Consider the following 22,892-nt stretch of genomic DNA (forward strand, 5'->3'; position numbering starts at 1 on the left):
CTGGCCAAGGAGGGGGCGCGGCGGGCGGAGAGGAGTTTTCCCTCAGGCACTGCAGTGGCCACAGGGTGGCTCGTTTGCGAGAAGCCCCGCGGGTGACGTCGGCTGCAGCGCGACGGCGGTGCGGAAGCGGCGGCCGCGGTTCTCGGTAGGTAAGCGGGGTCGTGGAGCGCGGACCGGGGTTCCTTCCTTCGCAGACAACGCGGCCCGAGCCCCGGGGGGGCTGCACTGGGGCTGGCAGGGCCAGGACCGGGCTCGGCGGCCTCTCTCGGCTTTCGGTCAGAGCCGACGGAAGTTGCTGTTGGGGGTCGCGCGGAGGAGGTGAGGGCTGGTTCTTGTCGCACTTCTATCGGGGTGGTGTGAGTACAGCGCCCATCCCAGGTCCTGCTGGTATGCCCAGGGCCGCCGTGGACGAGGTTTTATCTCTTTCATGAGCTCCATAAAGCTCACTCGTACAATCGAAGTGCAAGATGGCAAAGTATACTACACAGAAATTTTAGAAGGAACATCTCGAACAGCTGTTTTTTTTTTTTTTTTTCCAGCGGTTGTCTAGCACGTTTTGTGTGCTGACAAATCCCATCCCTTGTTCCCTTGCCTTTTGCCTTCCACGTTTCGGAGGCAATGCCCAAAGTGAAGAGGAGCAGGAAGCCTCCCCCGGACGGCTGGGAGCTGATTGAGCCAACACTGGATGAGCTGGATCAGAAGATGAGAGAAGGTAAAGGGATGGATGTTCTCAGGGCTGTGATCCTGAAACAAGTTATTCCTTAACTTCTTTAGGAAGTGTGGCTTCCCCAGCCAGTACAGATTGACATTTGTTACATCTCTGCCTTGAAGTGATGCTGCAAATTGAGAGCCAGCACAGGCTGCATTTTTCTGGGTGTATACTGGTTACACAGCACAGAGATTTGATGTAATGTTGGGTTAGGGCAGGGAACACCATGGCTGAGCCCTGGCTGAAACTTGCTGGTATGTGTGTGGAGAGACTGGTCATGCTGTTACTCTGGTCTGACAAGCCAGAGCAGCCATGAAGTCACCTGCCCTTCTAGTATGGGTCATGCCATCCCCACTGGTTTTATTTCCTAAAGGAGCTGTTCCAGGTCAGGACCCTTTGGGTTGAATCTTCTCCCATTAAGCTCAGTCTTATCTCTGTAATGTATGGAAGTTATGAACCTTCTGGGAATGGTGTATTGTGAATTGACAAAAGAAGTAAGTTGGCAGCCTGAAATATTCACCTGGAACCTGGTGTTTGTGATCTCTCCCAGCGGAGACTGAGCCTCATGAAGGGAAGAGGAAAGTGGAATCCCTTTGGCCTATCTTCAGAATTCATCACCAGAAAACACGTTACATCTTTGATCTCTTCTATAAAAGAAAGGCTATCAGTAGAGGTGAGGAACAAAAAGGCTTTACCCTGGGCAGGGGAAGACAGAATGGAGCAAGGTATCTGCCTGTGGATGTGTCTGAGCTAAGGTGTTGGTGGGGAGGGAAGGCTGGCAGATGCCTGGCTTTAACTGCCTGTTACCACAGGAAGCAATTCCTGCTAGTGAGTCTTCTAACACTTGCTGAGATGGTGTCTGCCACTCTGCAGAGCTCTACGAGTACTGCATCAAGGAAGGATATGCTGACAAAAACCTGATAGCAAAGTGGAAGAAACAGGGTTATGAGAACCTCTGCTGCCTGCGGTGTATCCAGACCCGGGACACCAACTTCGGAACCAACTGCATCTGCAGGGTCCCCAAAAGCAAGCTGGAAGTGGTAAGTTTTCAGTGTGCTCCTCCAACTTGCCTGGACCCCTGGAGTACATGGTCTGACTCCTTCCAGATCAGGGACAGCAGAGGAGGTGGTGCTGTTCTTCAGGGTAATTTCCTCTAGTTCTAACATTTTCCATTGTAACTGTTCAAGGTGGTAGCTACTTGGTGGCAAAGTTAATGTCAGCTTTGGTCTGCAGCCATTCGGAAAATGGGAAACAACAACCAGAGGGTAGAAACCCTTCCCACAGAGCCACTCTGCCTCAAGGCCTGAGCTTGCTGCTCCAGCTGAAATACTCTCCTCATTTCTTTTCCAGGGGAGAATCATTGAGTGCACTCACTGTGGATGCAGAGGCTGCTCTGGCTGAAGCCTTCAGCTCTAAGACTACTTTATGAACGCTGAGGGATCTCATCATAGACGATGGACTATCAGTGCAGTTACAGCCACCTTCTGTGTGATTAGGTATTTCTTAACAGCAATTAAAACAGCAATGTCCTCCTCTGGGTCATGTATATAATGGTGGTTATTTGGGAGCAGGTTCTTGTGTAGCCATTTATTTTGAAATAAAGTCTGCCCTTCTGAGAGAATGCTGTGATCTTCTGACAAAGCATTCCCATACCTCTCTTCCTCTTCTTTGATGTGGTTTGGTTTTTGGTTTGTTGTTTGCTTTTTGTACTGTGAGGTGTTGTAAATGTGGGCTGGTTTTTACCCAGCTCTTAAGGCTGCATGGAAAGGAAATAACATGGTTGTCAAGCGTCCAGTCTGAGTCACACTCTTCCTCTGATCTTGTACAGGAGTAAGCTAAATTTCACTGGAGGTAACCTGGAATTAGTGTGTAGATCCATTCAGGAATGCCAGCAGTCTGGAGAGACTTACTGGTCACATACTGAGTGCCCAGATACAGAACTCAGGAAACCGACACATTAGCACTGAGCTAAACCACCAGTAAAGCTGGTTTTGCTTCTTCCTCATTTAGCCCATCTCCTCTTTGCAGCTTAAGGAAACTCCCTGGAACTGTATTTGCTTCTCCTTAAAGGAGAATTATTTTATTACATACCACAAGAATTTGGGTTCACAGAAATACCAAGCAGCTTTACTACAGGACAGTTTAAGGGAGCAAGTTCCAAGTTCTTCCAGCACCAGGAGGATGCAGGACTGTGTGTCCTGCTTGCTGTTACTTATGCCCAGCCTCTTCCTTACCCTCATCTGCCACCTGTGTGGTGGTCCTGTATTTTTCCCACGGGTGGGGAGTCTCCTCTCCTGCCATGAATTTTAACCACCGATAGTAGTAGCCCCGGAAGCCGTCGATTTTCTCCAGGTAGGGGTTCTTTGACTTGTACTGCAAAAAGAAGTCCAACAAGTTTCTATTAGATAGAGAGCTTGCTTCAAGGACCATAATGTCAGAGCTAGAAGCTGCTGCTATTACAGAAACAGCCATGAGTAACTGTCAGCCAGATTGGACAAACCCATGGGAAGAAGCCTTGGGCAGACAGCTACGTTTCCCCCCTCTTGCTGGTGTCCTTCGTGATGCCTTCATGCTCTGACCAGTTGTGGTCACTTACCCTGTCAAATTTTGGAGGGTACTGTGCTGCAAACTCCAGCTGACGTATGATAACTTCATTGGGAGGCACTTGGTTTCTCCTCATGTCTCGCAGGATCTCTGTGAGGTAACTGTAATTCAGCTTCTTCACAGCAGCAGCAATGAGGGTGCTGTAGATGTATTTGTTGGGAGTCACACCAGATCTCTGGAAACAACAGAGGCTTGAGTTAAATGTTTATCTGCCAACTAGCACAGGAGCCCTACAGGAAGAGGCACACAGGCACTTCTTCCACAAGACAGCCTGTTGCACCCTGGGCTGCATCAAAGGAGTGACTGAAGGAGGGGGGTTCTGCCCTAGTAAGACCCCACCTGCAGTGCTACGTCCAGCAGATGTGGGTTTATTGCAGCAGACTCAGAGGAGGCTGTAAAAACAGAGGGCTGAAGCACCTCTGCTGTGAGGACAGCCTGAGAGTTGGGGTTGTTCAGGCTGGAGAAGAGAAGGCTTCAGGGAGACTTCATGCGGCCTTCCAGTATTTAAAGTGGGCAGTACTCTTTATCAGGGAGTGCACTAACGGGACAAGGGGTAACAGTATCAGAAGGGGATAAATTTAGATGAGATGTAAGCAAGAAGTTTTTCACTATGCAGATGCTGAGGCACTGGAACAGGCTGCCCAGAGATGTTGTAGATGCCCCATCTCTGGAAATATTCAAGATGAGGCTGGGTGGGGCTTTGAGCAACCAGGTGCAGTGGAAGGTGTCCCTGCTCATGGCATGGTGGGTGGAACTAGATGATCTTTAAGGATCCTTCCAACCCAAACCCATCTGGGATTCTGTGACGAGGATCAAGTTCTCACTCCAAAACCTGTGTAGCAGCTTGCTGTCCCAGCACAGGTATAAGACAGACCACAGCGGCTACTCTATAGAGTAGTCTATTTTTGGAGTGAGAACCCAACTGCTCACCAGGTCTTTTTAGAAACTTTAATGCTTCACTTGGCCTTCTCCTGCAGCTCAAACCCCACACAGCAGAGTTTTGTTTTGTTTTGTTTTTTATTACCTTCAAATCTGAGAGTAATTGCAGCCCATCCTTCTCTTGGTGGCAGGCAATGGCCAAGTTACAAAAGGTCTGGAGGTTGGGAGATAGTCCCTTCTTCACTAAAGCTGGTAACATGCTCTGCAAGACACAAGTGTTGACAGCAGTTGCAAAAAGTCCACAGCTTTCCAGAGAGCTGAACATGCTAAAACAGAATCTATAAAGGCTTAGAAATTAACTTAAGCAGTGTTCTGTGAAAAAAACAAGGAGCCCCAGTTTCTTCTATGGATATCGAAGCAGGTCTCACAGTGAAACAGCTGACAGAGGAGGCCTCCTGAGACAAGGAGGTGGTGAGAGGGCTGGGTCTGAGTTTTTCTCACCTTTGCTCCTTCCAGGTCTCCCTGTTTACTTTTCTTCCTTATTAAAGTATTAAAGAAGGTAACATCTACTTTCACTTTATGCTTATCTAAGCTTGCCAGCAAAGAGGACTCTGAAGGGCTTTGGGGTTCCACCAGTTCAGCCAGGAGTGTAAATGTTTTAATGTTGGGTTCTGCATTGTCCTCTTTCATTTTATTCAAGAAGCCTTCCACGTCCCCCATCAAAGCCAGGCGATGGGACGGTGTGGTCACTGTGCCCAAGGAAACCACATCTGCATTGGGTATCCTGGAATCCAGCAAGTTGGGCAGGTTGCAGAAGGGCAGCTTCTGGCTTAGGTCTGCTTGTGCCTGCTCCATCTCGTTCTGGCCTCTCGTCATCAACGCGCCATTCCTGCTGTCGGCTGTGCTGGGGCAGTCCAGGGCAGCTGGTTTGGTTTCAGCCTGAGTCACATCTTCGGTTTGTGGCCAGATCAGTTCTTCAGGCTGCACCAGCTTCTCCTGAAATAATTGCTTTTCCATGGCTTCTACATCCAGCTGGACAGCAGCTGCCTGCTCTGCTCCCTTCCTCCTCTGACTTTTCCCCTTTTCCCTCTGCCTCCCAGGTGGAAGCCTTAGCTGAGCTGAGTTCTCAGTGGTGGGGCTGAGCAGGAGCCTGGACGCCAGGATGGGATCCCCTATCCCACAGTCTCTGGCAGCACGCAACAGCAGATTGTAAATGTGACTGTCAGCCTTTATTCCAAGTGCAATCATTTGTTTCCAGACCTGAGGAGGGGGAAGATGAACAGATTATAATTAAGTAACAGGAAGATTCCTAGCAGCTTCTATCTGTTAACAGTATCTGCTTGCAGAGCAGTGAGTTTACAGCATGATGAGCTGAGATGCCTCTGGACAGTGAGCTCCTGGAGCTAGTACAGCTTTGTGAGATCATCCAGGGTGGTTCACCAGGGTATGAGACACCCTAATGGCAGTCTAGCTACAGAATTACTCCTAGGAAGAGCTGAACTCCTTGTTTCACCAGCTCTCAGCAGCCTGCTGCTTTCTTTGTGTTCAAGGGACACATCACAACACAGAAGTGCTTTTTCCTTCCCCACTTAGAACATGGAGACCAACCTGTAGGGCGTATCGGAAGCCGTTTTCACTGTCCTTTATGCAGCTCATGAGGAGGAAGCTGAAGGTCTCAGCTGTAAGAACGTGGCCCTTGTGCACAATTTCCTGAAAGAGCAGAGAGGGCATGGAACTTCCCAGTTACCCAAACAGTCCTGGCTGTGAAGCTCATACACCACTGTTGTTTCTGGGGATACAGCAACAGCAAAGCACAAAGTGAGCTCCCAGTGCTGTAAGCAGAATAATCACTCCAGAAGAAGGGAAGGCCTGCACAGATCCCAGCTTCTCTCTCATGGGAGCTAGAATGACCTTGGGGTCAGGAACAGCAGTTCTTTTAGCCATTCCCAAAGAGCCATTCCCATTCTTCAGGAAAGAGCTGCTCTGAGACCTCTGCAAGGAGTTGAGTATTAACATGTGGGTCTTCAAAATGAACTGAAATAGATACAGCAGCTGTGAGGTCCCTCAAAATTTTGTTCAATGAGCCTTTGACTCATCTGGCCAGAATTTTAAAGCCAGCTTCTATAGCTGCCTCCTTTCGTTTAACATTTGGTGTGTACTAAGCCAATAGTTGCATGACCAAGGATCAATGAAATACAAACAGATGCTGGAAATGAAACAAAGTCTATGAAGTATGGCAACTTGCAGGAGCTTTAACCTGAGCAGATGACACTTAATTTGAAAAAAGTTGTGTAATTACCTTCAGTACATCAAAGCACATCCTGAGATCCGAGCAGAGGGCGCAGACCTTCAGCAGTGCATGGTAGGTGATCAGGTTCAGCTCCTCGTTCTTGCTCTTCAGCTGCTGGTGCAGTTTGAGGGCACTCTGCAGCCCAGAGTCCTTCCATGGGGACTCAGCACAGGCATTGAACAGGGCTGTGTATGTGGCCTCAGTGGGAGTCAAGCCACGTTTCTTCATCTAAGAGAAGAATAATCTGAACCAGGTTTCAGGAAAGGATTGCTAGAATTTCTTAACTGGGTTTTGAGAGTTTCAGGCTAGTGAGGTACAAACACTAACTCAAAAGCACAGTAAAGACAAATTAATGTGACCAAGTGCTTGGAACAGTTTTAGCTCAGAAAATCTTACAAAGGTTTGAGAGGAATGAATATAAACTTACATCATTGTAGAGCCTGAAAGCCTTTTTCACATAGCCAACTCTGCCACAGCCACCAATGAGAACTGTGTAATTGCTTTCTTCTGGCTGCACACGCTCCTCCTTCAGCATCTGCACCTCAAACAGCTCCAGAGCCTCTGCCAGCTACAGGGGAGAGGAAAATCCATAAGGCAGCAAGAGAATCAATCACAATACGCATTAATACAAAGCTGTGGGCAGGCTATGGTAGAAGTCCTGCAGAGCACAGATACCTCACAGCTTATTTTACTTCTGTAAAGATACTGAGTGATGATACAGAAGGACCAGATTGCAGAGTTCACAGAATCACAGACTGGCACGCATTGGGAGGGACTTTAAAGATCACCCAGTTCCACCCTTCTGCCATGGGTAGGGACACCTTTAACTAGACCAGGTTGCTGAAACCCCCTTCAGCTTGGCTTAAACAACTTCTAGAGTTGGGGCATCCACAACCTCTCTGAACAACTCCGAGCTGCATTAAAAATTAAAAAAAAAGAGAAGAGCTGTAAACAAACCTTATCCTCTTTGATGAGAGCCTTGCATTTTAAGAAGTACCAGTACGGTGTGTTCTTAGGTCCGCGTCGAGGTTTTCTTTCCGGTTCTTCTTCTCCATCTTCTTGAAGCTTTAAATTATGGAAGTGTGAGGTGGCTTTGTGATAATGTTTTCTTGAGGAAAATTTATTAGACAGCGTCCCGAACTCCACGCCTTCGTCGTCATCCTCCTCCTCCTCCTCCGCCCCAACAGCTCCAGCGCAGCTGCCAGCATCGCTCTCTCTCGGGTCGCCACCAGGCAGCTTGCAGGACACCTGCGAGGAGCGGAACGGCCTCCAACCCAGCGGCGGCCTCTGACCCGAGGCCCAGAGCAGACTAGAGGCCTTCCCGGGCTGCTTAGGACCTGCCCAGCGACACCGCAGAGCGAGCGGCCCAAGGACTCGCATGGATCTCATGACCTGCTCGTGGCCACCGGGAGACGACTGCGAAGAGGAAACCACCCCCGGGCCTGCACCGGCCCAGCTCCCTTCACCGCAGGCGCGGCGCAGGCGCGGGCGGAAGGGGCGGCACCAGCGCGGTGCGGCGTCCTCTGATTGGTGGGGCTGCGCGCGCGGCCCGCTGGGCGGCGGGGTGAGGGGTGACTCCCGGCATTCCGCGGGCGGGCGGCGCGGGGCGGCGAGGAGCTGCCGCCGCCGCCTCCCCTCACCTCAGGCACTGCCGGCACGGAGCGGAGCGGGCCGGGCCGGGCCAGCCCGGGCCCGGCCGCCCGCTGCCCCCCCCCCTCCCTCCACCATACCCCCCCTTCCGTCCCGCCTTCGCCGCCCCCCAGCCGCCACCATGCAGGAGCTCATCGCCAGCGTGGACCACATCAAGTTCGACCTGGAACAAGCTGTGGAGCAGCAGCTGGGGGCGCAGCCGTTACCCTTCCCTGGCATGGACAGTGCGTGCAGGCAGCGAGCGCGGCGCGGCCCCCTCCTCCCCCGGCGTGTTTGGGGCCGGCTCTTGGCCTTTGGCCTAGGGGCCACCCCTGACCTCCGGCCCGGGCTTGACTGAGGTGGCTGGGGAGGGAGGATGGCTGGGATGGAGGGAGGTTTGTGGCGATCTGAGTGCTTTGCTCAGGTCTAATCCTTAGATCCACCTAGCTTCTCCTTTCCCTGTGAGGTTTCCCTCTGAATCCGAATGTTTTTCTTTCCTACTTAGTAAAAGTTGTAGTTAGTATCCAGCCAGGTGGAAAAAGAAAGCTGAGACATTGTCGTGAATAAACATCACTTTCTGACGTTGTACTCTGCTCTGGTGAGAGCCCACCTGCACTGCCGTGTCCAGTCCTGAAGTCCTCAGCACAGGAAAGACATGGATTGTTTGGAGCAGGTCCAGAGGAGGCCACAAAAATGATCTGAGGGCTGGTACCCCTCTGCTGTGAGCACAGGCTGAGAGAGTTTGGGTTGTTCATCCTGGAGAAGAGAAGGTTCCAGGGAGGCCTATTAGTGGCCTTTCAGTACTTAAAGGAGCTGATAAGAAAGCTGGGGACAGATTTTTAGTGGGGTCTGTTGTGACAGGACGATGGGTGATTGATTTAAACTGAAAAAAGGAGATTCAGACTAGAGAGGAGGAGGGAATGTTTCCATTGAGAGTGGTGAAACACTGGCCTAGGATGCCCAGAAAGGTGTTAGATGCCCTATCCCTGAAAACACTCCAGGTCAGGAGAGATGGATTTCTGAGCAACCTGCTCTGGTTGAAGATCTCACTACAAGGAGGTTGGACTAGTTGACCTTTAAAGTTTCTTTACAACATAAAACATTGTATTTTTTTTCCATTCCCTTTTGATAGATTTGGCATTTTGATCATGGGGAGACTTCAGATTTATCCATGCCCTGGTCTCTAAACCTTTTCTTCCAGTCTAATAATCTGACACAGGTAGTCTTAGGAGGCTCATAATTTGCTGAAATTTTCTGGCCTACTAAACTTATGTTTTAACTCCTTCAAATATCGTGGTTCAGCAAGGGATAGCACTCTAATGGTTGTTTCAGTCTCTTGTGGTCAAAAAATACAAGTCTGTTGTTGCCAGGGCTCTGAATTAAGGATTCACCGACATGACTGACTTAACAACAAAACAAAACTCAGCAAAACTTAAATACCTGAAAATCAAAACAAGCCCCACCAAACCACTTTTAAGATTCAGCTGGACAGTTATTGGGCCAGCTTGTCTAGACTGTACTTTTGCCCTGGAAGGTTCTACCGGATGATCCTAAAGATCCCTTCCAATCTGATTCTAAACCTCTGCACATATCCCTGTGGATTTCCTCAAGAAGCATAGAGATGCTTGTGAGGGCCAGGCTTGAGTGAGCAAGTTTGTTGGGAAAGTAAATTCCTTATGATGCTGAGGACCAGGTTGTCTTTCTGGGGAAGGAAATGCTTTTAAAAGTTGCCATGAAACTTTGTTAAGATTATGTTTCTTCTCTCCACAGAATCGGGTGCAGCTGTTTGTGAATTCTTTTTAAAGGCGGCCTGTGGTAAAGGCAAGTAATGATTCCAGTACAATTATGGGGTGGAGGGGGCAAATGAGATTTTCTAGTCCCTTCTGCAGTTTTTGTAAAGTTGGGGGGATACCCTAGATGGAGGTTAAAACTGAAAGAGCACAGGATGATAGGGACCTCTAGTCCAACTCCCCTGCCAGAGCAGGTTCACCTAGGTGTTGGATGTTGGAATACCTGCAGCAGCTGTGAAATAATGGTAGAGTTTTTAACAAGTTAGGAGATGGATAAGCAAAGCTACTGGTAAAGAAAGGCTTGAACTTAACCACATGCAGTGTGCTATGGTTGCTGTGCTTTGTGGTCGCCATGGTTAAGATCTGGAGACCCCCTTGCTTAGCTCATTAGAGGGTAACACAAGACTTGTGTGGAACTCCCTGTTTTGTTAAAGTGATGACTTCTGAAACCCCTCTTGCAGAGGGGAATGAAGTGCAGCTATGTTACCCTGTGCCACGTTTTTTTGATTGTTCTTTTCTTTCCCTTCTCCTTGCTCCATCCTCCCGCAGGGGGCATGTGCCCGTTCCGACACATCAGTGGGGAAAAGACAGTTGTTTGCAAACATTGGCTACGAGGACTGTGCAAAAAGGGTGACCAGTGCGAGTTTCTGCATGAGTATGACATGACCAAGATGCCTGAGTGTTACTTCTACTCTAAATTTGGTAAGGGGCATTGTAGCTCCTACTTAGCATTCCGTGCTGGTGTGGGAGTCTGAAGAGGATCGTGGTGCCTCCCTCTCGTCTGTCTTCAGAGTGTTACAGTTCCTCTGTGTCTGATGATATTGTTAGGTTGTAGGTTTTTTGAGATCTGCTTAGTCCTTCACCTTATTCCCCCAAATTTGTGATTTACTGTAGCTATCTTCTCTCTCAGGAGGTTGTCCCTTGGGGGAAGAGGGGGGAAGTTCAAGTTTTTTACTGGGTTTTATGCCTTATGTTCTGTTTTGGGTATGAGATGAGTAGGCTGAGCAGTTTGGTCTTTGCATGACTCTTATTTTTGGGGAGTTGATGAGCAGCCGAGGGCATGGGAGTGCAAAACTTTTATGCACTTGCTTTCCAGCTCTGGAGATCTGGACATAATGAGGCAACTTGCTGTCAGAAACTTACAGTCTTGTAGGTTTCCTTGGATTGAGGTTAGTGCGCAATTTGTAGTTTCTCCACACTTGTGGTGCACTAAATGTTTGTTTTTTTGTTATCATGACTGCTCTATCAAATTTAGTTTCCTCATTGTTTTTAAAAGCACACATAAATTATCCAGTCTGGTAGAACTTTACTTACTGGGGTGAGTCCTCGGTTCTTCATCTAGGTTAAGGCAGGCAGCAAGACTGTTGTGCCTGAGCTTACAAATGTTGGTAACAATTTTGTGGGAGCTACATCACCCAGGTAATGTTTTGAGGGCCACTGAATCTGGAATTTGCACAATCAACTAATCAGTGTGTTTGCCTTTGGTACAGGGGAATGCAGTAACAAAGAATGTCCATTCTTGCACATTGATCCGGAGTCTAAGATCAAAGACTGTCCCTGGTATGACAGAGGCTTCTGTAAACATGGTATGTATGGCACACAGCTGCTGCTTCTGTGGCTCTGAGTCAAGAGTAGGGTGGTGGTGTTCGTTTCTGCCTGATCTGTTTGTATATGGTTCTGTTGAAGGGGCATTAAATTATCCCCACCCTTGAAGAGAACTCTCAACGTTGTTCAGCATAGACTTACTTAGCAGAATTCAGGGTGTACTAAGTGCTGGAAGATGTCTGTGTGGAAGGTGAACTACTGAGCTTTGTGTTGCAGGTCCCCTCTGCAGACACCGACACACTCGAAGAGTCATTTGTGTGAATTACCTGGTTGGATTCTGTCCAGAGGGGCCAACCTGTAAATTCATGCAGTGAGTATGCTTCCAGGTTTCTCCTGTCTCCTTTGTCGTATAAACAGGGCTGCTCCAGTGCTTCCCAATGGCTTTGGAGATTTGGCCAAGGTTTAGTTTGTTGCACTGATTTAAGGATATGGGGCAGAGCCTCCGTGGGAGTCAGCAGTGAGGCTCCAAAGTGGTGATCAGGTGTCATCAGTGCAGTGGGATCACATGGGATTATATTCCAGAAGACCTCCCAGCTAGAGGGCTATCCTACATACTGGTATATACTGGACTGTCATTTTCCTATGCATAATTGCTGAGGTCAGGATGCAAAGAGAAGTGGGGAGGAGGAGGAGGAGGAGGTCATTTATTTCCCTTGAGCCGAATTTAATTGGCCAAATGTTTCTTTTGTTGCTTGGAATTACTTGACTGAGCTGATGGTAAAATGTGGCATATCATTTGAGAATCAATTTTCTTGTTTCCATCCAAATCAGCCCTCGGTTTGAACTGCCAATGGGAACCACAGAGCAACCACCACTGCCTCAACCGACACAAACACAGCAAAAGGTACTCCATTCCCCTGCCTCCCCTGCACGCCTGCCCTCAAAGCATTTCCCACAGTGCTTTAAAAGAGAGGGGTTTGTGGTTTGTATAGTGGTCAGAACTGGAGACCTGGGCTCTTGTATCTAGCTCACTGGGAAGCCTTGGAAAAGTAGTAATAGAGGAAAAAACCTTTCAGATTTTACAACAGGCTGTGATAGTCTTGTAATTAAGAACTTGGAGATAAATTAAAATAAACCACAAACTGTCCCTTCTGTCTTCTCGTAGCCCTCTAACATCCACCATCTGATCACAACAAACTGCTGCTGCCTCCCTCCTGGGACTCTGGTGGTGTGCTTTATCTGTTTCTACTCTGTCTTTGATTAATCTCCTCAGTCCTCTGGCCCAGAGGCCAGCAGTGGTTGTTCTGCTGCTTGGGGACACTGCCTGGAATGGAGGGTGCTATGCAAGAATTAAGCAGTGACCAACCCAGAGCCATTGTAGCGATGAAAGCCTTACAATTGCTTCAACTTTACATGGGCATCTAGTCACAGAACACTCCCACGTTAGGCAGAAGCACATCATATGTGGTTGTACAGCAATCTGCCAGGCTTTGTAATACATGTGACACCTCTCAGTGATATTTTAGTGGCCTAAACCTACTCCCTAAATCTGCTTTCCAGAGAAAAGCAGGATTGCTGGGCTTTGCAAGCCTCAGTGCTTGAGTTCCCTCTGGTGCTCCAGCTGGCAGAGCACCCACACGCAGATCTGGAGGAAAAACGGATCATTTGCTCTATGGGGTGCTCTTTTCCCTCCTTTACACAAATAAAAAACAACCATAAAGGTCTTCATCCTTGATGCACTTAACGAGACAGAAGTCTTCTCTTACTCAACAGAGGACACCCCAAGTCATCGGAGTCATGCAGTCTCAGAATAACAACACTGGGAACAGAGGACCCCGGCCGTTGGAGCAGGTCACCTGCTACAAGGTAATTGAGAGGGGAGGGATGAGGAGGCAAAGGAAAGCTCTGGGTGACTGGCTTGCCCACTCGCGGAATGGCTGTGACACTCCAGGACACTTTGCTTGTCTGCTAATGAACAGGAAACCCTCCCGTGATGGGCAGTTAAAGGAGACTGCCAAACTGCACATGTCAAAGTAAGGGTTAACAGCAGGCTTGTCTCATGAGTCAATTTGCTTACACTTGCTGACTGAAGAAAGACTTTCTTCTCCCTAGTTAACTGGAAAGTCCTTGTGAATGACAGAAATCAGGCAAAGACTGTTCAGTATTCCAGCTGCCAGTGCATCCCCTTGCAGTCAAACCAAGGAGTGAGCTCTTCCCCTTGATTGCTCATCAAGAAACTTTGACACAATTGACTTCCACCTCTGTTTATTTTTCTTCAAAAGCCCCAACCCCAACAGCTAGAAAATGGCAAAGGATCATCCTGTCCACTCAGCTTTGACAGCTGTCTTGTTGCACATGTCAACAGCTGTGCCTGAGGTGCTTGTCTGGGTAAAAATTACTGTGCTTAGGGATCTGGAGTAGCTGGATCCATTTCACTGAAAACCTTTAATAGCTGCTTATTGTTTTACCTGTAAGTAAGTGTATCTGGAGGATCCTCTTGCACCAGATCCTGGCATTTCTGTCTGGGCTTGAATAGCTTCAAAGTGCAAAGTCAAGAACCTCTTGTCCAGATGCTGCACATTTCTCTTAATTCAGTCAATCAGTAGGGTCCCCATGGGGCACTGATGGAGACACTAGATGGAGGAGTCTTGGAGGCCTCAAATGTTGAAGTTCTCTCTGCATGTTACAGCCCTTTGTGGCTCACAGTGATGCGCTGGATGCTTTCTCCTTTGTAGTGTTAACAGTAACGTGGCATCAGGTTGCTCTCAGCAGAGAAGCAGCTTTTGCTCCAAGGAATGGCAGTACCCTTAAATCATGTCCCTTGTGACACTGTTTCACTTCACCTGCTAAATGCTGCATTTTCCATAGGTAGAGAAGCTTGGAAAATTGGAAAGGTTTCCAGCTCCTTTTATTAAGGCAGCTAGAGGTAAAGCCATAACTATGTAATAATTCCCCTCTCTCTTTCTCTTTTAGTGTGGTGAAAAAGGTCATTATGCCAACAGATGCACCAAAGGACATCTGGCCTTTCTCAGTGGACAGTGAAAGAGCAGGAAGAAGAGTGCAGGGGAGCTGTTAACACTGAGAAAAGGTTTCTGCCTAGCACTATGTCTTGAACTATCAATCAGGTTGTTTTTTAATGCCATTACTGAAAGAACTGTTGTGAGGCTGGCTGCTGCTGCGCAACATTTTTGTAATTGTCCACAACTGAGTTGTTGGTTTTGGTTTGTTGGTTTTTTTGTTTTGGGGTTTGTTTTTTTTTTTATGTTTTAACCTTTTAAAAATGGATTTTGGCCTCTGCCTGTTTTCATTGAGCCCTGCTGAAAGGTAGATCCAAAAGGCAGTAGGTACGCAGCCCCCCGCTGGTGCAACACTTCTTAACTCCAGTGTCTCTTTAAAGTGTTTCCCTTCTGCCACTTCTCTTTGGAGAACCTGCAGTGTTCCAGCCCTCCCTGTGGAAGCAGGAAAGCAGGAAGACTGACTGGGAAAACTGATACTTGAATTGCATTCCCTTCAGTGAGGAAGCAGGGATCCTGCTGTCCTCTAGCTCTTAAAAAAGCAAAGTCGTGTTCCCAGCTCCAGCCTGTAGCAGCTGGTAAGCTGGTGGGTGACTTAATGCATCGTCTGTGTCAGGCTGTAAAACTCGTGCCCACTTGCTTTGTTTCTGTGCTTCTTGCTATACTGGAGGTTAGAAATTAATCTGGGTGAGAGCTGATCGGGGGAGAACAATTTGGCGTTTCTGTGGTTAGCCAAGGAACGATGACTGTAGGAAAGCTGCCTCTGTGCTCTTTTTCCATTTTCAAAAAGGGAAATGAACATGGCTGGAAGAGCAGGAATAGGAGAGCTTTGTCTCAGCCCCTTGTCATCCAGCTTACACTGAGCAGGTATTTTCATAGCCTGGAGGAGACCAAGAAGTGGAGATGTGCATTCTTACGGAGCACTGCTTTTAAAAGTGGTAGAGCACTCTACTGAGAGTAGTTTTTGCAAGCCAAACCCTATTCATTTTTGTGAGACTATTTCAAAAGGGCCAATGATCAAAATGTGAATTAAGAAAGAAGAAAAAAAAGGCACCTACAACATGAGCCTTACTGATTCTAACCCATTACTCATTTGCTGACTGCCTTTAGACTTTGTTTTTATTGAAATGTACCCATGGAAAAAGCTGGCTGTGAATTTGAGTTTATTTTTTTGTTTGTTTCTTTTTTTAACAAGGTAATGAGTGGATTAAGAGCAGTGACCAGAGCCTATGTTGGTCTGAATGATGTGGTTATTTCACTGTGGAGAGTTGGAGTCAGTTCAAAACAGATGTTTGAAGTCTAAGTGACTGCAGTGTGATAGACCATCAGACAAGTCTCACAATGTGTTGTGCCTCCAGAGACAGAACAAACCATGAGGTGTGTTCTCTGTGTGTAGCTAGACACGTGGAAAGGAAACTAAACCACTCCAGAGTCTGGCTGCCTTCCCTGTCTCATTCAGGATTTCATGGTCTTTGCTGCCTGAATAGGTTTTCCAATACTGAAAGCCGTCCTTTTACCACTGAAGCTTCTGAGAGACACTGTAGGTTGTATCTGCACTACCCAGCTGTGATTGTACAGAGTCAGCAGGCAGTGTGGGGGGTGTGAGGATTCCAGCATCTGCTCGTGCCAAACCCATAGGAATGCCTTTTAAGCTACTTTTCTCCACAGTGTCTCTCGTTAAACCTCTCACTGCTGCATTTAAGTCAAGGAACGAAGTTTTCCTTCAGTTTAATTTCATGAAGCTTTGTTATATTAAAGGTCTTAATATTTTATACCCATTCAGAACAACCTCCCAGCTTCTTTTAGCAATGGAAGCAGGTAGAGTTTTGTTTAATAAATTTTGGGCTGTCAAAGATAGGAAGCATTAGCTTCCTAAGTGACAGAATGAGAGTTGTGCATCTTCTTAAAGCTAAACTGATCCCATCTCAGATGGAAAACTGCCCAAATACCCCCAGTCCCCAAGTGAGAATCAGTAACGTGGTCACACAAACAAGCCACCTAAAGCTCAGGTATTTTGTAGAAACACAAACTGTTTGGGATTGGAAAGGGCCATTAAAGGTCACGTAAGCAAGCACATCTTCCACTAGAGCAGGTTGCTCAGAGCCCCATCCAACCAGACCTGCAATGTTTCCAGGGATGGAGCTTGTACCACCTCTCTGGGCAATCTGGTTGCATTTTTCTTTTAAATCCAAGCAAGTTGCCCAACCTGTACATAATGACCATGAAGAAGCAACCCAAAACTTTTTACTTTTATCAAGCAGTTAAACAGGCATCAGTTGTAATAGTTGCCCCAGTTCATTATCTAGCAGATGCTTTCCCAAGCATCTCTGAACTTGTCATAGATGGGGTTAAGAAGACAAACTAACTGCACAAGACAACTGAGTCAGTTATAAGAGTGTCAGGCCAGTAAATGTAAATTGTGTCAACTTTATTATTGGTCTTAATAGTACAGATTTTAGTAAGGATTAGATCTTCTGTCAGGACAACTGTTTCCAGTAGCTAAGTATTCAGGAGCTGTACCTTCTCTCCAAAATTCCTGCCTCAGTGGTACTTCCTGTGGCGGTCATGCTCTGTGTCATTTAAAGAAAAGCAAGTTAATTTCACTGAAGTCACAAGAAAACACACCACACCTGAAATCACAGGAAAACAACACACTCAAAACTGTGGTCAGATAAGAATATTTAACCTTTCTTTATCACCAAGAAAAGACTGGGCAGCTGATAACTTAGTGAAAACATTCAAGTTTTATGGCTAAAAGAACTTTGCTTGCCCATAGTCTGGGATTCAAGCAGCAACGGTTAGCAGAGTCTTTAATTTTACTTCTAAAACCATCAGCAGATTGGTTTTGCCTCAGGCACCCTTCCAAGTTACACTATACCCACTTGGCCATACTGCTTTTACTCACTGATGTGACTGTAGCTCCAGATGTAGCTGACCACCACATAACCAGCAAGTACCATGGAGACACCAGCAAGTCCTCCTTTCTTGACATTTATGTATTTGTTATAGTATCTGTCATACCCTGTGCAGGAGAAAAGTTGTCAGAGCAGCCAGGTGAGTTGTGTATTTTTTCTGTCTGGAAGAAGCAGCCTGGTTTCACAGAACGTGAAGAAATTGTTTCTAATGAGGGTCTCAGAAGCAAGTCTGAGACAAGGCAGCCTGTGTGAGTTAAGCAGGATGAATTGAAGTTAATAGTGCTAAACCTTTAAAAAATAGGGGGGGGGGGGAAGCCATTTATAATTTTTCACTAAACAATGTGACTTTAATTGAGCTCAAGCTGCTCTGGAATGATCTAATTATTTCATACTAGTGTATATACATTCTGTAGACGGTGGCATTTGATATTTTGTGTTTAAATCTACCCAAATGTCATTCTTCTTTCTATAGCAAAGGACATCAGTCAAAACTTTCACCAGTGATCCATAAAAGCCCTGGTGTCCTTTCCTACCATCTTTAGATATCAGCTGCCATGTTTAGTGATTTGTCATGTTGGGAAACCTCAAGATTCTCAGCAAACAGGTTCAGGGCTCACGTTTTTCCTCTTTATACAGGGGTCAAATATTTCCTCTTTATACATGGAGGCTGAAAGCAAACTGCTGGTGAATAAAGCCCATGTCAGACATAGATTTATAGAACGGAGAACAAAATGCTACAGGAGACAGGGCCCCGGGAAAGCAAAAATCGTCTTGAAGTAGCCCCTGCAGAAGAGGATCCCCCACCCCCACCACAGCCAACACCCACTCCGGCAGCCAAGTGCTTGAGCACTGCTCTGCAAAACTCCGTGAGGAGTAAGAATTCGCACCCTCCGGGTCTCCGCTGGCCGAGGCGGTGGTCACAGGGCTGTTTCCACAGGGCAGACAGCCCGGCCGCGGGCTCCCCTCGGTCCCCTCAATTCCCCTCACCTCTTCGCAGGGCCCCAACGATGCCGCCGGGTGTGAAGTCCCTCATGGCCAGCCATGTGGGCAGCTGGCCCAGCTTCACGTCCAGCAGCTTGGTGTCCTTGAGGAGAACTGCGGCACGGAGAGAGACACAGCCAGGTTAGAGGGGAGGAGAGGGGAGAGGGGGGAGCCGCGGTCACCTTGGGAGCCCGCAGCACTCACCCGGCGACTGCGCCATCTTGCCGCTGCTCCTCTGCGCCGCCGCGGGGGAAGGCGGGAAGGAGCGGGCCGAAGAGGCTCACGGGAGGAAGGTCAGGCTGGACCCAGGATGTAGCGCGGGATTGCCGCCATCTTGAGCGGCTCGAGCACCAGCCCCGACGGTACTTTGCAGGGTGTGGGGTGCTAGGGCTGAGGAGGTGAAAACAGCTGCAGCTGCGCAAGCAGCAGAGAAAAATTTCATCAGCATCGTCATGGGGTTGCTGGTGTCATGCAAATCAACCTTCATTGATGTGCTCCGAAGTTGCAACTCTTTAGCACTGTAGATGTGCATTCACAGACAGTAGATACTGAACTTACGTTGTCCTCATTTACTGTCATGTAAGAAAGGAGGGCTTCTCAAACCTCTTCCGGGGGTCATCTGCCCTCTCCTGCTGTCTTCGTAGGTGGCTTTGAGATGAGAGAAGGAATGTTAGACTATTTTTTCTCAGGGGTTACCTATCAGATGAATAATCACAGTCATTAAGGTTGGAAAAGACCTCTACTAACATCAAGTCCAACAGCCAACGCAACACCACCACCATGCCCACTAAACCATGTCCCAGAGTGCCACATCTACACGTTTTAGTTTTGTTTTTTTTTAACCAACTCCAAGTGTATTGTTTAATGTACTGTGTGGTCCCATTTCAGTTCCCACTCAGGACTCTTTCCCCATGGGAATATGATGTGGTTCACTACAGCTTCTCTGGAAGGATGTCAAAGGCAAAAAGGAGAGGCCAGACATGGTGGAAGCATAACAAGAGTGGTGGGAGAGGTAATGTGCAGATAAGGACAATGTCTGTGTGGCCATGGTGATGCTGGGCTGACAATTGGACTTGATGATCTTAGAGGTCTTTTATGACTTTCATGGTTCAGTTCTATGATTCTATGAACTTTTGCCTTCATGCGATAAGGAAGTCACAGAATCAGAGAATCACAGAATCAGCCAGGTTGGAAGAGACCTCCAAGATCACCAAGTCCAACTGATCACCCAACCCTATCTAATCAACCAGACCATGGCAGTGCGTGCCTCATCCAGGCTTTTCTTAAACCCCTCCAGGGATGCTGACCCCACCACCTCCCTGGGCAGCACATTCCACTGGTCAATTACTCTTTCTATGAAGAACTTCTTTCTAAGATCAAGCCTAAATTTCCTCCTGAGCAGCTTGAGACTGTGTCCTCTTGTTCTGTTGCTGGTTGCCAGGGAGAAGAGGCCAGCCCCCACCTGGCTGCAACCTCCCTTCAGGTAGTTGTAGACAGCAATGAGGTCTCCGCTGAGCTTCCCTTTCTCCAGTCACCCTGATGTATGTCACGTCTCCAGGTGTATTTTATTTATTTTGTTTGAGGATTTAGCATGCACAGGCCCCCAGAAGGCCCATCCTGGGCAGGTAAGACACCTGCAGAGCTCGGGGGCAGTGGGAGGAGGATGGCTTCCAGGAGAGGACTCCAGCAGGTGTCAGCAGCGCTCAGCGGAACGCTGCTGGGGAGCTGTGCTCCGTGAGCCCGACCTCTAGAGGTTCTGCTCGTATCGCTCGGGTTCGGAAAGCGGTGTCAGGTTTTGCTGTTTGTTGTGCTGAAGCTGAAAAGCAAAGTGATACATCAGTAAACAGGCAGCCGCCGTCCGCCGCTGCTGCTGTTCATCCAGGACCTCATTTCCCGGTTATGAAATCTCCATCCCGCGGGGGACAGTTAGAACGGATCGGAGGTGATGATGAAGGCAAAATTCAGGATGCTGAAGGGGGCCCACGGAGCTCCTGCGTAAAATCTCCACACCTTTTATTTCTCTTCAGTCACAGAGTCTTATTCCACCTGCCTTCCTCCTGCCACTGCAGAATTCTTGCCTTATAATCTGTAGGGTTGGTGTTATCTGGTATTGAGTTGAGGCACGGGACCTCTCGTCTCAAGAGATGTGGTAGCCTGTAATGAGTCATGGTCTATGTGTTCAGCTTCACCATTTAATTGAGATCAATTTATTTGAATTGAATAGGCTCTCCCCTCCCATAACTTAAAAAATCAGAGCAGAAGGAATAGATTAAGGAATCGATTATTGCTTATTTTACTTATTAACAGCAGGTAGGGTTAGGAAAGTATAGTGTGCCTCATCACTTGAAGAAAGGGTTCCAAATTTAGGCCCCATTAAATGGGTTAAAAATCCCCTTATTAAATTATCCTCTATTTTATTATTGCCCTTTGCCAGTAACTGTCATTTTATTGCTGAAGTGTCCCCTGATGAACTGCAATGGGGCCTGTTTTACAGCACTTGCATAAAAGCATGCTTCAAATTTGTTTCTCTCATTCCTGCAAGGCAGCCTATTGTTTTAAACAGAATTACTCATGCAAGGCAGATTAATTCACCTACAGGGAAGAAAAAAAAACACAAAACAAAACAAAGCCAAAAACCCAACAGTGGTGGGTGCCTCATTTTAAGAAGTTCCCTGCAGAGCAGAAGAGCACGGAGAGTTGCTCAAACTGCATAGAACAAGGTCTGGGGAAATTTGGGTTGTTCGTGTAGGAATGGTAATTCATAAGAAAGAGACATCTCCAATGTAATTCAGGACAACAGTGACTCAAACCCGTGCCTGAGCTGTCTGCCCTGGTAGAGTAAGAGGAATCATGCTGTTGTCTCTATGTCATCTTAATCCTGAACCAAGCAGGAACTGTTCCCTGGTGCAGATGTGCAGGAGGTTTTGCAGCACACATTTCCTCCCTTTGACCTGTAGTGCTGGCCAAAATTCAGGGTCTTGTTGTTTGATCCATTTGGGATGAGGAGTGATGAAGAAAGGTATTTCTGTTCACTCATAAGAATGCTCACTGCCCTTCTTTCCTGCACACAAGAGAAATCACACAGCTGAGAGTCAGTTTCCATGTTTATAGCTCCAGACCTGCTCCAGGCAGCAAAGTGACCCCAAATCCCCCTGGTTCTTGTATTCTGTCCAGGTTTTCTATCAGTGATTGTTCAGGCTCTTTGAAGTTTCCGTTCCCTGCCTGTTTCAAAATGCTGTTTCTCTGTCTCCTCCTCCACCTGAGCTGAACTGTCCATCCACACATAACCTTTCCTTTTAATCTCGTAGGCAAAAACTGTCATCTCAGAGCCTTCAGGTACTCGAGCAATCTTGCTTTGTGGGTGGAAAGAGACTTAATGTCTCCTTTAGCTACCCTAAAGGAACACAGTTAAACCTGCCAGTTTGAAGAAGGTTTAACCCAGCCTACAAAAATAAAAGCCTAATGGAACATTGCCCTGAGGTTTTCATCTAACTAAAGACCCCTCTAGAAAATGAATTTCATAAGTAATGGCATGGAAATAACAGGCAGTACATAATTCAGAAACCCAGAGTATTTTGCAGACAACATCAATAGGCACCAAAGAGGTTTCCTTTTTTTGAGGGGGTTTCAAGTGTAACACGTAATATTGCAGCTTTCAATCCAAAGAATCATCTGTGGCCTGAAAAGTTAAGTAACACTCCTCACTGAAGTTGCTGAAAAGAAGGAAAAAGCATAACACAACCTCCCTCAGACTGTAAGATCTCAGAAGCTGGGATCAGGTTTTCTGTTCTGTGAAAGCTGAGGGCCTGGTGGTCCCTGACACTGTAGTAAGAGGCAGACACATTGTCCATCCCCCCATGTAGTGATAGGACTAGGGGGAATGGAGCAAAAGTAGAAATGGGTAGATTCAGCTTGGATGTTAGGAGGAAGTTTTTCCCCATGAGGGTGGAACAGGATGCCCACGGAAGTGGTGGAAGCCTCATCCCTGGAGGTTTTTAAGGTCAGGTTGCATGTGACTTTGGGCAAATAGGTCTGATAAGAGGTGTCCTTGGGGGTTGGAACTAGATGATCCTTGAGGTCACTTCCAATCCTAACAATTCTATGATTCCATAGGTGTGTGAAAGAGCACAGAGTGGCCTTCAAGAAGGTTGAGAGCTGGGGATTTAACTAACAGGTCCTGCACCCCCTGGCAGTGATGACAAAGCACTCAGTGCTTTTAATAAAGCATCAAACCTACGTGAGTGGCCAGATATGCTTTGGCAGAGGATGCTTCTTGGCTCCTCAACTACATCCTCAGACTAATGTCTTCTCATCAACCTAGAATATTGTGTCCAGTTTTGGGCTCCCCAGTTCAAGAGGGACAGGGATCTATTTGAGAGAGTCCAATGGAGGACTGCAAGGATGCTGAAGGGACTGGAGCACTGCCCTATGAGGAGAGGCTGAGAGCCCTGGGGCTTTTCAGTCTGGAGAAGAGAAGACTGAGAGGGGATTTAATAATTGGTTATAAATATCTGAGGGCTGAGAGTCAAGAGGGAG

At 47.5% G+C, this 22,892-nt stretch overlaps 4 protein-coding genes across 7 annotated transcripts; 2 read left to right on the forward strand and 2 right to left on the reverse strand.

The window, feature by feature from the left end:
• The first annotated feature begins 62 nt into the window (after nt 1-62).
• Nucleotides 63-2,331, forward strand: BUD31 (BUD31 homolog). Of its 2 annotated transcripts, none has more exons than XM_054391175.1 (5): nt 63-145; nt 540-712; nt 1,260-1,382; nt 1,583-1,749; nt 2,060-2,331. In XM_054391175.1, the coding sequence occupies exons 2-5, from the start codon at nt 619-621 to the stop codon at nt 2,108-2,110; spliced, it is 435 nt and encodes a 144-aa protein (XP_054247150.1). In that variant the 5' UTR covers nt 63-145; nt 540-618; the 3' UTR covers nt 2,111-2,331. The 2 variants fall into 2 exon arrangements, with proteins under 2 accessions (XP_054247150.1, XP_054247151.1); XM_054391176.1 differs by having other exon boundaries at nt 135-149.
• A 284-nt stretch (nt 2,332-2,615) lies between these two features.
• Nucleotides 2,616-8,067, reverse strand: PTCD1 (pentatricopeptide repeat domain 1). The gene is made up of 9 exons (XM_054390872.1): nt 7,987-8,067; nt 7,440-7,898; nt 6,910-7,050; nt 6,492-6,710; nt 5,801-5,902; nt 4,694-5,131; nt 3,306-3,488; nt 2,944-3,082; nt 2,616-2,629 (listed from the first exon to the last, which is right to left on the reverse strand). The coding sequence occupies exons 1-9, from the start codon at nt 8,065-8,067 to the stop codon at nt 2,616-2,618; spliced, it is 1,776 nt and encodes a 591-aa protein (XP_054246847.1).
• Nucleotides 8,068-8,253: 186 nt separating this feature from the next.
• On the forward strand, nt 8,254-14,519 carry CPSF4 (cleavage and polyadenylation specific factor 4). Of its 3 annotated transcripts, none has more exons than XM_054391282.1 (8): nt 8,254-8,356; nt 9,882-9,932; nt 10,451-10,603; nt 11,392-11,487; nt 11,723-11,816; nt 12,278-12,382; nt 13,168-13,312; nt 14,420-14,519. In XM_054391282.1, exons 1-8 carry the CDS (start codon nt 8,254-8,256, stop codon nt 14,486-14,488), a joined length of 816 nt encoding a protein of 271 aa, XP_054247257.1. In that variant the 3' UTR covers nt 14,489-14,519. The 3 variants fall into 3 exon arrangements, with proteins under 3 accessions (XP_054247257.1, XP_054247259.1, XP_054247258.1); XM_054391284.1 differs by having other exon boundaries at nt 12,278-12,350; nt 13,202-13,312; XM_054391283.1 differs by having other exon boundaries at nt 12,278-12,350; nt 13,220-13,312.
• Nucleotides 14,520-16,849: 2,330 nt separating this feature from the next.
• On the reverse strand, nt 16,850-18,593 carry ATP5MF (ATP synthase membrane subunit f). The gene is made up of 4 exons (XM_054391285.1): nt 18,561-18,593; nt 18,363-18,470; nt 17,366-17,482; nt 16,850-17,030 (listed from the first exon to the last, which is right to left on the reverse strand). Exons 1-4 carry the CDS (start codon nt 18,574-18,576, stop codon nt 17,002-17,004), a joined length of 270 nt encoding a protein of 89 aa, XP_054247260.1. The 5' UTR covers nt 18,577-18,593; the 3' UTR covers nt 16,850-17,001.
• Nucleotides 18,594-22,892: the final 4,299 nt, after the last annotated feature.

Source organism: Indicator indicator, chromosome 22 (genome assembly GCF_027791375.1).
Source record: "Indicator indicator isolate 239-I01 chromosome 22, UM_Iind_1.1, whole genome shotgun sequence".
NCBI classification, from domain to species: Eukaryota; Metazoa; Chordata; class Aves; order Piciformes; family Indicatoridae; genus Indicator; species Indicator indicator.

Excerpts from the sequence above, each read along its gene's own strand:
- BUD31 (XM_054391175.1), top strand. The coding sequence starts at position 619 with ATGCCCAAAGTGAAGAGGAGCAGGAAGCCTCCCCCGGACGGCTGGGAG. Across the intron at positions 713-1,259 it reads GGATCAGAAGATGAGAGAAG|CGGAGACTGAGCCTCATGAA; the intron begins GTAAAGGGATGG and ends GATCTCTCCCAG. Across the intron at positions 1,750-2,059 it reads CCAAAAGCAAGCTGGAAGTG|GGGAGAATCATTGAGTGCAC; the intron begins GTAAGTTTTCAG and ends TTTCTTTTCCAG.
- PTCD1 (XM_054390872.1), bottom strand. The coding sequence starts at position 8,067 with ATGCCGGGAGTCACCCCTCACCCCGCCGCCCAGCGGGCCGCGCGCGCA. Across the intron at positions 7,051-7,439 it reads CTCTCATCAAAGAGGATAAG|CTGGCAGAGGCTCTGGAGCT; the intron begins GTTTGTTTACAG and ends TCTCCCCTGTAG. Across the intron at positions 3,083-3,305 it reads ACCCTCCAAAATTTGACAGG|TACAAGTCAAAGAACCCCTA; the intron begins GTAAGTGACCAC and ends TTCTTTTTGCAG.
- CPSF4 (XM_054391282.1), top strand. The coding sequence starts at position 8,254 with ATGCAGGAGCTCATCGCCAGCGTGGACCACATCAAGTTCGACCTGGAA. Across the intron at positions 10,604-11,391 it reads TTACTTCTACTCTAAATTTG|GGGAATGCAGTAACAAAGAA; the intron begins GTAAGGGGCATT and ends CCTTTGGTACAG. Across the intron at positions 11,817-12,277 it reads CCAACCTGTAAATTCATGCA|CCCTCGGTTTGAACTGCCAA; the intron begins GTGAGTATGCTT and ends CATCCAAATCAG.
- ATP5MF (XM_054391285.1), bottom strand. Across the intron at positions 17,483-18,362 it reads CGTTGGGGCCCTGCGAAGAG|GGTATGACAGATACTATAAC; the intron begins GTGAGGGGAATT and ends TCTCCTGCACAG. Across the intron at positions 17,031-17,365 it reads CTGGAGCTACAGTCACATCA|AGCATGACCGCCACAGGAAG; the intron begins GTGAGTAAAAGC and ends TAAATGACACAG.